This window comes from Argentina anserina, chromosome 7, assembly GCF_933775445.1.
Source record: "Argentina anserina chromosome 7, drPotAnse1.1, whole genome shotgun sequence".
Classification (NCBI taxonomy): Eukaryota; Viridiplantae; Streptophyta; class Magnoliopsida; order Rosales; family Rosaceae; genus Argentina; species Argentina anserina.
Genome location: NC_065878.1, coordinates 3,625,611 through 3,639,922, shown reverse-complemented (window position 1 = coordinate 3,639,922; position 14,312 = coordinate 3,625,611). Strand labels below are relative to the sequence as shown.

Genomic DNA, 14,312 nt, shown 5'->3' with positions numbered 1-14,312 from the left:
GTCCCTTGCAGCAGCAGCGGCTGCTGCTGCAAGCTCTTCCTCCCATGACTCAGCATGCCTTTCATCAGCAGCAGCATCATCCGCGGCTTTCCTTCTGGCAGCAGCTGTTGCGGCGGATTTGCATGACACGGCAGCACCGTAAGCCTTCTTTTTCGACAAAGAGTTGTCATAATCCTTCTTTCTGACCGGGTCAGAGAGATAGTCTAAGGCAGCTTTAACATGCTTGAATGCACTTTCAGCAGCAGCAGAGACATTCTTATCAGGGTGCACCACGAGTGCCAATTCCTTATATCTTTTACTGATGATTAATGAATGACTACATTCAGGGATTCCAAGAACCACGTACCAGTTTTTCTTGCAGGACACGGCTTTGTGAATCTTGTATGCTGTGATGAAATTGTCGACGTTGCGCGAATTAGAATCGAGCTTTTTCGCTTGTGTGGCCTCTTTGATTGCAGAGTCCAACCTTTGGAGCTTGAAGTAGGCCTCTGCAGCGTCTAGTGCCTTAACAGCAGCCTCCTGTTTTTTATTGTTCTTGGATATTGTAGAAGCCATGGGCGTCGATTGTCGATCAAAACTATGACGTTTGGTTGGAAATTTGGAATTGGATTTATATAGAGTATTCTAGTACAACTCTTCGCCTGAAACTCGGGAAGCCCTTGCGTTCAAGGATTAGATAAATCAAGCTAGTATGGGAGTTTAGCGAAGTTGGATTCCTATTCTAAATGGGACTCCTTCCACAGCTCCACCAGAATAATGATAGGAGTTACAATACATACAACTACGTAGAGTTAAAGCTTTTGCAGTACGTGCAATTTGAAGGCTTTGATGGAGTGAAAAGAAATCATCCTAAGCGTGCTTGCCTGCATCGTGATATTACTACTATATAAAATCTGAGTCGGCGTGGATGAAGGTATCCCGCTATAGGTTATGATCATTGCCATTGTCATCAATATTACTCTTCCGCCTCGATCATCACTATTAGTCTCTACAAGCCAAAAATGCCTCTTTGGTGGTCAAATTGTATCCCAGTCCTGTACAGTGATGAAGGCCAAAGATGGAGACAATGAATCCAAAAGACCAAAACCCCAACACAGTTGACGATGGCCGCCACCAGGTGCTTGTTCGGCTTTGTCAAAGATGAATTTCACCTCATATAGGTCTGAAATATCTGCTCCAACCCACTTGTGTTTGTGAAACTGAGGTGTTGTTCAGCTGAGAAGCTAATTACACTGCTTGCTTCAACCATCACGAACAATTGATGGCAATCGCACAACCGACTCCACGCATACCACCCATTACACTTGCTAAATGCCCCATTCAGATTCAGGGAAGACTGCGGGGTAGTTTTGGTCACCATATATGATGATCAGCTGGAGTCATGTAACAGTTAAATAGAAATATATTAGCTTAACAATTTAAATTGATTTTTACAGATAGATTGTCTAATGCTCCAGAATAGTCATATAATCTAAAAATCTTCATTATTCTACTTCTTATGAGAAAATGCGCCACCCGTTGGACCGTTCTCGTCATGGGTGACAACTTTCTTTTCTACTGACCTTTCTGAAAAACATATATACTGGTTGACGCAAAGTCTTTTCAATAGCTCATAAAAAAGAATCGCATGCATGCATTCTAATTGACTAAAGTCTACATGTCTCCTTTGCAAACACTAAAGTTTACTTGCTTAAAAAGTAGTTCATACTCTCATAGCCTGTAAAAACAAATGTTGGGTGATTGTCTTGACACTAGGCATATGCGTACTTCCAAGTTCCAACTTATTTTTCCTGCTTAAATGTGTTACAGTACTCGTTGTGCAGCAGTGATGCCACAAAGTTCATTCCTGACACTAAGGGCATGGCTCTCATCCTACATATACTAAAAGATATCATCACTCAAGGACATTGAACTGTCCTGTAGGGTGCAAGTCCTTTTAGATTTTTGAAGACATTACGGTCGCAATGGCAGTCATGATGGATTGCAGTGGGCGACTCATATATAACAGCCCCTTCTTTCTCAACATAGTAGCATCACTCCAGGGCATTCCAAAACAGTGTTGTAATAATAATAATAATAATAGGGGGCGGCTACCAGTTAATTACGGTGACTCTGATCCCAGCACTAAAGCAACTGAACAGTCATCCATGTTATCTCTGCTCAATTGCGTCCATGACAGAAGCTCTCGTTATCAACCAAATCAAATATACCTTGTGGGCTACAATTAGTAATTAGGTGTCTAAGCCTTCACTAAACGGTGTCTTATTGCAGTTGTTCAAACTAGTTGCATTACCAGCTCTTGAGACTCTAAAGCAAAGGAAATTTATCAATGATCTCATATTAGCTTTCCCCAGCGCTCATGAGAGAGTCTATAGAGAGACTAACTATTTCTGTAGCTTTTAAGAAGAAGATTGGGTAGTTTATGATCAAATGTGGCTTATACCTTTTAAGCTAAACACAACAGGGTGGTTTTACTCTCAAAAGTCAAAACTAACAGAACAATAGAATTTAAACAAGAATTATAAACATATGTATAATTTGGGATCTATCAAAAATATGTTTACCAATGTAGTTTCCACAAAAATGTATCAATTGTCTACGGAAAACCAATAATTCTTTCATGAATAGACAATGACCTATAAACACTAAATATGGGGAACGGCACAGAGCAGACACTAGCCAAGGAAAAAAAAAACAAGGAAATAAAAATCTAGGAATAACCTGAGAGGACTACTTGGCGACAAACCACCTTGGTTATGGAGTCCACCGCTGCCTTGGAGGCTGCATTTGCAGCATATCCAGGTTTCATTACTCAACACTGCAAACACATCAGACGCATGTATGGAGATGTACAAAATGAACTACTATTTCAGTAACTATTATAGTTTTCCAGCAAATCAACAATACATAAAAGAACTATCCCTAAAGACCAAAAATAAAAAGAAGAATTCAGAAATAAGATTGCACGTCCCTGAGTGAGTGTTCAACCTGGAAGAGGGGCCAGGTGTGTGTGTGTGTTAAATTTACCAAAACACACGAAGGCAGAAAAGAAATTTCAATATAAAGTAAGTTCAAGTCATGAGCAGGGCCGGCCCTGAGAGGGCAGGCTGTGCACCCGCACTGGGTCCAAGGAAATTAATTAAAAGGCTTGGTGTAAAAATGCCCATTTTTTTATAAGAATTTGGTGTAAAATGGCCCTTTCAGAATCTGAGAAATTTATGCAAATTGTCGACCAATTTTTTTTCCCGCACTGGGCCTTACATTTCTCAGGGCCGGCCCTGGTCATGAGCAGTGGTATCGTATCTTAACCTGAATTGACATTTGATGGAGCACCATTCGAATCATTGATCAAAATCCCTGCAACAATCAGGTCTGCCAGAGTGGCCTTGCATCCAGAGATTGCTCATACTCTTACATCATCAAATGTGAGCACTGCCTTCATAACGCCAGCAATACTAAGCAGGTAATATCCCGACTGCAAGAATTAATATTCTTAAGTTGTTAATGAAACTAACAACAACTTTAGGAAGCAATGCAGTTGTGAACATGTAGACGATTGCAGCAAAGAGCCGAAGAAAGGGGAATTTGATCATAAGGGGATCTGTACAAAAGAAAACGAACACTGGTTTGATTTACCGGTTGGTTCGCAGAACGAAGAATCAGGGCCTGAGCTTCTCTCTTCTTCTACGTCGACTCGTCGAGGCAGAAAGAGATCTAGGATGACATGAGAGGGCATCGAGGAAGAAATTTGGGAACTCAGTAGTCAGTACTGTATTGGAAATCTGGGAATTGAAGAATCGCTCATGCCGGGTTTGAAGAAATCAAATTCGAATACCAACTCAAGGAAGAGGTTAACGTTAGGCTTTAAGAGGAAGAAGAAGAAGAAGAAGAAGAAGAAGAAGAAGAAGAAGAAGAAGAAGAAGAAGAAGAAGAAGAAGAAGAAGCACGTGCGAGTCGACACCCACGTGTTGGGCGAACTGAGAGAGTGAGAGTCCGACTTTGAGTAGATGTCTCTATTATTTTAAGGAAAGCGTCCCACATCGGACAAGAGTTTGTTTTTTTTTTTAAGGAAGTATTAAGTGCACTTAATATAGGATTGTCCGAATTAAGTGTTTGCCCAGCCCCCTTGAGCCGATGTTCACTGTGACGAGAGATGGCCCATTCTCTTGCATTAGTCTGAGTAGGGCCGGCACGGGATGTGATGGAACGAGACAAGATGAGACTCATCTAATTCTTTGGTCTCATTTCACTCTTTTAATACGGGACATACCTCGTTCTACCGTCTCATGACTTTAAAAAATCTTATTTCTCAATTCTCACGTACAATTATCATTATAAATTTCAAGTATTCAAAATAGAAGCATTCTAATAATAAAAAATATATGTATACATCATTATGGTATTTACTTGGGATTGTTGTTCAATTGGGTCATATCATCTCCATTGTTCAATTCTTAATGGAGCAATCCTACTTCATTTGTATATTTACCTAAAATGTACTCGGCTTCATTAATTAATTATATATATATATGATATATATATATATATATGGCGAGAAATCTACTCTATTGCCTACCGTCTCATATGATTTTTGTTAGGTATCTCATAAGAACTAGACATCGTATAAAGGGAAACGGCAGGAACACTGAAGTGTGTATAACTAGTATTAATTCGAAGTAGACATTCTATATATATAGTTGAATATACTTCAGTTGTTAAGAGACTCATTGGTGAGCTCTAGTCCTCTAGAGTACTATATGATTGTATATATAGATATAGACTACATCATTTTTTATCACAAGTACAAGAATTGGAATTTTATATTGTCGTATTTTTTTTATCTGGTTGTTTGGTTAAATATATACTAAAATGAAACACACCCATAATAGTGGTGTTAATTAATTTTATAAAATAAAATAGGGTGTTATTGCAAGGATCTTATTGCAAATAGTGGATATAGTGGACAGTTTTATGGTCTAAACGTGTTCATGTATTTTCACAACGATTTTAGCTAACAAAGCATGTTCTCTTAATAATAGTACTAGAATCCCGATATGTCTTGATGCACATAAGAAAATCCGCAATGATATTCTCTCACTCTTTCCCACCTCTTTTTTTTTTAATATTGATTAGAGTGTTTGAATGATAATGGAAAGTAATATCTTGCATGGTTACCAAAATTTTATCTTATTTTTTTATTTATATTTTGTCATTTACTGTAATAACAATTACATTTTATGGATTGATTCATTTATAATAAGGGTGAACACACCTATTGACACATATATATGTAGGATAATGTTATTAAATATTAACATATCATAGTTCTCTATTAAAACACTCAATCTCTACTACTATAATAGAAAACGTGAATTTAGTGTCAACAGTTTCACCAAACTTTTGAAGTCTCCAAAATATAGTAAATTATAAAAAAAAAGTAAAAAAAATTTAGAAAAAATGTTTAAATGTACAGGAAGTAGGAGATGGCTTCACACCTCTCACCCATATTCAAGGTTCAACCGTCAAGGCTTCACTCTTGAACCATGATGTTCATTCTTTATATTTACTCTTATAAAACACTACCAGAAAAAAAAGTCTAAAACGACGAACTGTTTTCGTCGGCTAAGAGACCACTTTCCTCGTATGATAACCACAACGACGGATATTTCGTCGTTTAAGGTTCGTCGTTTAGGGGCCGTGGCTTAAGTACCAAAACGACCAAAGTTAAGCCTTCGTCGTTTAGCTCATTACGTATCCGACGGATTGTGAGTGGTCGTTATCATCTAAGACGACGAATATTTATCACTCTTAAACGAGGAAATTATCGTCGGTAAACCGTAACGACGAAATCAATTTCGTCGTATGAGTATTAAAGCAACGTAACACTGAATCCTTACCCGACGACAATATTCGTAGCCTAAAAATCTGGCAGACCAAACTGTTCGTCGTCTAAGTCCATAAGAACTGATTAATTACAAGTAGATAGTTTTCGTCGCTCTATATATACGTTTGCTTTTTTTATTTATATATTTTTATTGTAAATCTGATTTAATCAATAAAATAATTATGGAATAGAAATTTAAAAAACACAAATTAGATTAAAACTACTTTGTCCAGCAAAGTAAAATAAGACTACAAAAATAGGACATGTATACATACCCAGCTAGAGGCATAAACAAAAGACTCAAAAAGGGGGCAGGAAACTATAGTTAGATTTGCTTAAGTCTACTACAGATTCAACATTGGAAACTAAACTATGAAAATTCTGATATATGGGAGGAGAAGTTGGCATTCTCTCCATCAGTTTGTTGGGACTGTGGCCCTAACATAGCTATGATTCGATCATATTTCTCCTTTAAAATCTGAAGCTTTGTCTCAGTTTTGGCAACCCTCTCATTGGCCTCTTGTATTCTCTCTTCCATCACAACATCATTTGATTGAGAGCGTGAAGCAGAACTCATTGACGACTCTCTGATTTCTTTAACAACTCGTCCAAGACCACGAGTCTGCCTCCCAGCTTTTTCTCCGAGTGTATCTTCAAGCACCTTCCGTTGAGTTTTATAGTCCACAGGTGGTAGCTTATCGACCGGGATGTCGGGGTTATTTTTCATTTGATCCTCCTTTATTTGTTGGACCTTAGCCCTCATTTGTATCTACAAGTACAAAACAACAAATATTTTATTACATGATTCTAGACCATATAAATGCAAGCATTTATACCATCTCCCCCAAAGTCATGAACCTCCCTGCAATTATGATGATAACAACAAAGTTGCAGGCTCATATCAATTTATTATATGATTACAAACAATATAATTGTTGACAGTGTCCATGTTATTCTTGTCAAGGGAAATCCATAGACATCTTTCAATTTCTACTATAACTAAACAATCAGTAACTCCATCAAAAGTCTCTGGTTTCAAACTTCAATTATTCAAATTTCTAGTCACAAAACAATACTACCCAAAATACAAACAAACAACTATACAATGAAATCATCACCAAATACAACCATGGTTATCAATAACAATGTGCAGCTACACTTGTTAAACTACTTAACAACTTAAACCAAGAAACTTTATCAATGCAAATTTTTAAAACTTGAAATAGAAGTGCAAGAAATTAAGGTGAAAGAAGGAACCACTTACAGCTAACTCAGCAGCTTTTGCCTCAGTTGCAATTGCATTAGACTCCTCATATGCTGAAATGCAGAATAGTTCAACTCCCTTGGCCTTGTGCTCAGCAGCCCTATAAATGATAGGTTTGCGCCCTGTGTGGTGGTTAAATTGTTTCTTTCCGCGGTTCACCGTGTTTGCAGATGATCGTTTCTGTTAAACGAAATGATCAATAAATATAATGCACAAAGAAACACATTGCACATCATTGACTATACAGAAGTTCATATATATGATGCAATACCAAACAATTATGGGCAAAATACTGCTCATATCAAACACAATAGCACAACCACACCAAAATAATAATTTAAACATATAAACCAATCATAAAAACCAATCATATATAAATAAAAATACACATGATATATATTGGACAGAAGCACCTTCCACATAACCTATTTACAAAACTTGTACCTTGAACTCTGGTGACTCAAAGTGTTGGCAAAGCCATTGCCACTCATCCAGCCTGTGCAAAAGCTCCAAAGGAGGACGTTCACTCTTGTAGATCTTATAGTAGTCAGAGAACTTATGCTTCCACTCACAATATTGAGAAGTCGCCATATCATTGACCCATCTCCACATACCATCATGTTTATAATCAATATTAAAAAAGACATACAATCATCATCAAAACCATTAATTAAGTTCAATAACAAAATATTTTTATGAACGCAGTTAAATTTAACTTATGCCTTACTATGAGTCCATTGAACACCTTCAGTTTCTCTGTATCAGGGAGCTCCCGCCAATTTCCTGCAATCAATTTAACTTGTCCCCGTATATAGTAGCAAATTGTAGAGACCACGATGCTGTTTATATCCTGATCAACATGACCTTGGGGAAACTCAGTCCACTCGACATCAATCGTCTTCCCCGACCTTTTCACAATGTCTGCTACTTTTGTGTTGTTCACAACCCCTCTTCTGCATTGTGGGGGAGGTGCACTAGCCTCCCGAGGTTTGCACCGAACGCTGATGGGCTGGAACTCATTAGAATCCTCGGATGATGAGACTGGAGTTAGTGGGGAGTTGTCATTCTCAGTCGATGGAGCTGATGCAAGAAACTCCTCCAGAGACTGCTCCATCGTAGGGGGCAACCTAGGTTCGCAGTGTTGCTTTATAACCTCTTCCCTGAAAAGGACCTCAGCTTCCCTCAACCGAGTTTTTCTCTTAATAGGTGGCATCTTCTTCCCTATCAGCAAAACATAAAACACAAATCAATTAGGGGAAAAACCACCAACATACGCAGTAAAACCCCAATATATGTACTAAGAGTCTAATATTAGTAAATCCAGTCAGAAAATTAACAAAGCAGATCAATATATATTGGAGAACACTTGCCAGAAAACTCAGAATGTAGGTATGATCGATGATAGATTCTCCTCCACCTTTTGTTTAAACCGAACAACACAGAATTAAATAGGACGCCAAAACCGTGGCCCAAATCGTCGAACCCAGTCGAAAACTCTGCCTTTGATTGAGAGAGACATAGATTTAGGGATTGAAAGAGAACTATTTTTGGTAATTAAGAGAGAAATTTAGGGGCTGAAAAGATTTGGGCTCAACATAGGGTCTGATTGATATAGAGAAATTAGGGGCCAAAAGGATTTGGGATTGAGAGAGAGATACGGGGGCTGAAGGGATTTGGGATTGAAACAAAGAGATTTGGGATTGAGAGAGAGATACGGGGGCTGAAGGATTTGGGATTGAAATAAAGAGATTTGGGATTAAGAAAGAGATACAGAGGCTAAAATTGAAAGAGAGAGATTTCGGGGTGATTTGGAATTATACCTAGCGAAAGTGATCTGTGAGTATATATAGCACCCACTTATACGACAACATGTTGTTTCATATTTCCACTTTTAAGTAATTCAATTTTGGAGTCAAAAATTTAGTGGGAAAACTACCGCCTCTATTTTGGTGTTAAGCGACCAAACCTATATGTTGATTACTTTAATTAGTGTTTCAAATTTTAGGCAAAAATTTATGGCGGAACCCAAAACCGCCAATATTTCCAACATAAATTATACCCTTTCCTCTTATATATTTTGATATAAATACTTTAATTTAGCAGTTAATAGGAGTAAATTATGCATCTTACATAGTTAGATGCAATCTAACAACATAATTGTCAAGCAATTATCCATAAAAAATTCATCTAATGTATGATAATTATCCTTGGAAAAAAAAGATGCAAATAATAAGGAATATAATCCAAAATAATAATCTAGAATTTGGTAAGCTAAAATTAATTTGTTCATCGACAATACACATTAGTAATCAATCGCTGTCATATGAATCCTCATCTCTTAGACCGTCCTCTGGAGGATCCTCATCTGGTTCTTCATCTGTAACTTCATCTTCATTTTCATCGTCAATAAAGTCCTCTTCATCAGGTGGTATAAACTGTAGTGGATCAAAGTCGAACTCTAAAGTGTCAATGGGAACATACCCAATAGCTTGAGGGTTATACATGTCGTTCGTACGAATAGTCTTTGTGTCGGGGATTTGAGAGCTAGAAAGTTCTTGATATGGTTCAACTACCACATTCTCAATATCTCGTTCGGCACCCCGTAAAAGTGTGGTTGCAGCCTATATGTTTCTATGTGACATCATGTTAACTATTTTCCAACCCCCACCCTCTTTCGGATCATCAAGATAGAACACTTGTTTTGCCGTGGTAGCAAGTATGAATGGCTCATTCTCATACCAACTGGTGTTTGTATTCATTGATAACAAGCCATGATCTAGTATTGTACTCCTGCGAACATTAGGGTTAGTATTGAACCATCTACACTTGAATAACACAATTGGCATACCAGCTGCATAAAGTAGCTCGACAACAGAAACAACAATCCCATAATATGCATCTTCCTCATCCTCACCCCCTACCATAACGCCGCAATTTTGTGTCTTTCGCCCTTGATCTCGTCGCTCTGTCAAGAACTTAACGCTGTTTACAACACAAGCCGAATATACATTATGTGACTGAGGCTTCCCAGCCAAATGTTGCAACTCCGAGAAGTACTCGCTACTATTATCTCGTTGCAACTTTCTCACCTATTTGTAGACAAAGAACTTAAAAAAATTTAGAATTGACCACAACAAAAATTCAATATACTTTGTGACCACTATAGATATTATAAAGATTGAACGTACCCATGTTTGAAAATAATTTGGAAATTCTTTCTTATGCCTCTGTTGAACTTGTCCCTTATGATAATCTCGATACTTGTCGACTTCTTCACAGTGTTGCAGTACACACCAATGAGCCTCAATGAGGTCATTTTCACTCAATTTCTCTGAATTTGGTAAGTTACCAAACATTCTTACTTCTTTAGAAACAACTGAAAGGTTGAATCTATGTATAATGTCCACATTGGTTGAGTCTGTGTTATCTGCATTATGGAGATATAAATTACAGTAGGTTACACATTCGTGTGCCCTGTATGCCTCTGCTATTGACCCTTCCGAGTTAGATCTATTTCTAACATAGCCTTTATAACCTCCGAGTTGCCTGAAATATATGGAGTTAGTATTATACACAAAAAGTATGTAAATATAAAAAAAACATGTATTGTTATATACATTGTACCTTTCTATGGGAAACATCCAGGTATTCTGTATTGGACCAGTCAGTAGAGCTTGATCGGGAAGGTGGATCATGAGGTGAACTATGATGTCAAAAAAAGCGGGTGGATAAATTTTTTCCAATTTGCAAAGGATGTAAACAATGTCACCTTACAATTTAAGGACATCTGACTTCTTCAGTTCTCTAGCGCATAACTTTTGCCAGAAACTGGACAAGGCTATTAATGGATCAACCATATTAGCCGGCAAATAGGGTCTAATTACCACTGGAAGAAGCCGCTGCAATAACACATGACTATCATGGGTCTTCATTCCTGAAATCTTTTGTTCCTCCACTTTAACACAACGCGCTATATTTAATGCATACCCTTGAGCATACTTTACATCATGAAACCATTTAAATATTAATGGTTTCAAAGATGGCTTCACTGTGTAAGATGCAACAGGGATTACAGCTTTTGACCCCTTCCTTTTGACCCATAAGTGTGGCCGTAGGCCATGAAATTCCAAATCCACACGCGATTTAACAGTGTCTTTTGTCTTCTCTTTAAAATCGAAAGTTGTTCCGATAATGCTGTCAAATACGTTCTTCTCTGTGTGCATGCCATCTATGGTATGTCTTTGTTTCAATTTTGACCAGTAAGGCAACTCAAAGAACACACTCTTGTGGTCCCAACATAAGAGATCTTCAGGGCGCTTAGGTCGCGGGAACTTCGGCTGACTGCTTAGCCGACCAAAATCGAATGAGTTTAACTTTTCCAAAATTTCATCACCAGATAAATGTCTAGGTTCCATATCAAACTCTTGCTTCCCATCAAATGCTGTTGCATCAAACCACCATTCGTGATCAATTGGAAGCCATCTACGGTGACCCATGTAACATACCTTTCCAGCATGCCAAGTAGAATGTATGTTGTCCAAGCATACCGGACATGCCTTGTACCCTTTAGTGGTTTGAGAGGATAACATTCCATAAGCAGGAAAATCGCTAATGGTCCACATTACTGCTGCTCTCATCATGAATGAAGTTCCAGTATATCTGTCAAATGTTTGGACTCCATTTATCCATAAATCTTTCAACTCATCAATCAATGGTTGCATATACACATCAAGACACTTTCCCAGAGACTTTGGACCAGGAATTAATAGAGTCATAAAATTAAACTCCTTCTTCATTAGCATCCAGGGAGGGAAGTTGTATGGCACAACAATAACAGGCCAAGTACTATGAGACGAACTTTGTTGTCCCCAAGGATTGAACCCGTCTATTGCAATTGCGACTCTTACATTTCGAATGTCTGTTGCAAAGTCAGGATATAATATGTCAAAATGTTTCCAAGCCTCCCCATCTACTGGATGTCTAAGAACATCATCATCATCCCTTTCTAACCCATGCCATCTCATCTCCTTTGTCGTGTCCGCAGACATGTAAAGACGTTGCAATCTAGGTTTCAATGGGAAATAACGAAGCACCTTTACTGGAACCTTTTTCTTCTTATACAAAGAATATGGCTCCCACCTCGACTCAAAACACACATGACACTCATCATCTCTTGCAAAATCTCCACGAAACAATATACAATTATTCTTGCAAGCATGTATTTTTTCATAACTGAGACCGAGGTCTTTCAGGATCTTCTTTGTCTTATAATGACTTTCAGGAAACTGGGTTTCCTTAGGTAGCATGCTCTTAATATATTCAGAATTACCATCATAACTGATATTTGACCATTTATGCTTCACTTTCAACTGCATATGTGACATGATTGCACTCAAAACAGTCACGTCACAACCTTGGTACAAAGGGGTTTGCGCTTCAGTGACCAACCTATTATATCTATCGTAATCAGTCATGTCAACTGCCTCTTCATGATCTATTATCTCTTCATTAACTGTCACGTTTTCAAATGACTCTCCCTGACCATATCTTGAAGCATATGGGAAGCCATCGTATAGCATTTTCATGGTATGGTCCATAGAATGACTAATAGTACCACTAGATGACCCACTTTCATGAATATAACCATCTCGAAAATCAACCATTGTACGATTGTGAACGGGAACTTCACCGTGCTCCGTCCATATAGTATAATTTTGCCACATGCCATTCTGTGAAAGGTGTTGATACAGAAAGTGACAATTCACCCAGTCGTTGCAGCAGCATTTTCTACACGGGCACTTGTACCATTCTGCTCCATTACCATTATGGACTGCCCAATTCACGAAATTAAATATTCCGTTTAAATAAAGTGGGTCCTCTCTACCGAGCAACATCCAGCTCTTGTGATAGGAACACAAAGTGTGACGTTCTTAATGTTTATATGCCCTATTCTTATGCTTTGTTACTTCTTATTTAGTTGTTTTAGGTTCATATTTGTCATATGTATGCTATAGGTAGAGCTATTTCGAATTTAGATGATTTGATGATGAAATTGTGCTAAGTGTTAGAACTCCTGATTGAGCTAGGATTCCTTACTCGACTAGGACTCTACTTTCCTATTTTCATTCTTTCCTATTCCTTAATCGACGATTTCTTTTCAGGAAAGACAAATCATATTTGGAAAGAAAGGAGAGTTGCCGACTTGCATTCCTAGTTGAACAAGGAAATCATATTCGAGTTGAACAAAGAGAAGAGGAGGCCGGCCTAGCTACTCCTAGTTGGACCAAGAGATTACCGTGCAGCCCTTAAAGTGATCTCCCTATTGGACTTGGTTTCCTACATCAAGTTGGATATGGAGTACATAAACCAAATCCATAACAAAGAGGATTTCAGTTTCCCAATTGGATTCTATCTCCTTTTGGCACGGCAAGAAGGCTTCCTAAACCTCTATATATAGAGGCCGGCCTCTCCATTCAGCAACATCATCAGCCCTACACACAAACACAGCCATAGCTCTGCCGAATTCATCCTTCACCATTCCAAGAAATCCTAAAACCGATTCCACCATTCCCCACCTATCAATAGCCTTCAAACACGCTTGTGAAGAAGGTTTCATCCATAGAAGTCTCGGCTACACTTGTGGATTGCTTGATTTATAAAGTGTAACCATGATTCACTCTTGTTTAATTTCGGTTTTGGTTTTATTCTTGTTCTTGGATGAAGCTTGCGATTTGAGTAGTTTAATCTTGTATCAATTTTGTCTATGAAATAGATACTTGATTCAATTTATATGGAGGATTCGAAAATTGTTTTGGTTTTATGAATTTCTGTTTTGGTTTCTGCCGAATATATGTATGATCAAATTTCGATTTCTAAGTGTTATGACTATGCTTGTAGCATGATATTTAGGTTGTTGGATAAAAGACTTATGCTAAGAACATGTTTATTCTTGTTTATGTGGTTTTCGATTTGCATGGTTGTTGGTTAAGTAAGTGACATACTTGATGAATTCAATGTGCATGGCTTTGGGATTACATGATTAAGATGAACATGTTAGAATTTCGATTATGGCTGCTTGGTTTTGATCGAATGTATTAAGTGTCTATGCGTTTAGGTTACTGCTTAGAACCCTAAATGCATGATCCATCCATGGTTGCTCAATAT

The 14,312-nt window shown here is 37.9% G+C and overlaps 1 protein-coding gene and 1 long non-coding RNA gene across 2 annotated transcripts; both read right to left on the bottom strand.

Moving 5' to 3' along the window:
- Nucleotides 1–598: 598 nt before the first annotated feature.
- LOC126802987 (uncharacterized) lies at nucleotides 599–3,857 on the bottom strand. The gene is made up of 4 exons (XR_007673037.1): nucleotides 3,637–3,857; nucleotides 3,310–3,475; nucleotides 2,722–2,818; nucleotides 599–1,373 (listed from the first exon to the last, which is right to left on the bottom strand). It is a non-coding gene; the product is annotated as an uncharacterized LOC126802987 (long non-coding RNA).
- A 5,577-nt stretch (nucleotides 3,858–9,434) lies between these two features.
- LOC126803420 (uncharacterized) lies at nucleotides 9,435–12,811 on the bottom strand. The gene is made up of 3 exons (XM_050531230.1): nucleotides 10,923–12,811; nucleotides 10,337–10,694; nucleotides 9,435–10,237 (listed from the first exon to the last, which is right to left on the bottom strand). The coding sequence occupies exons 1-3, from the start codon at nucleotides 12,809–12,811 to the stop codon at nucleotides 9,770–9,772; spliced, it is 2,715 nt and encodes a 904-aa protein (XP_050387187.1). The 3' UTR covers nucleotides 9,435–9,769.
- Nucleotides 12,812–14,312: the final 1,501 nt, after the last annotated feature.

Bases quoted from the DNA above. Each gene is read 5' to 3' on its own strand.
- LOC126803420 (XM_050531230.1), bottom strand. From the start codon at position 12,811: ATGGTTGATTTTCGAGATGGTTATATTCATGAAAGTGGGTCATCTAGT. The intron at 10,695-10,922 runs GTAAGGTGACAT...CATATATTTCAG, and splicing joins AAGTCAGATGTCCTTAAATT to GCAACTCGGAGGTTATAAAG. The intron at 10,238-10,336 runs GTACGTTCAATC...GTCTACAAATAG, and splicing joins CAAATTATTTTCAAACATGG to GTGAGAAAGTTGCAACGAGA.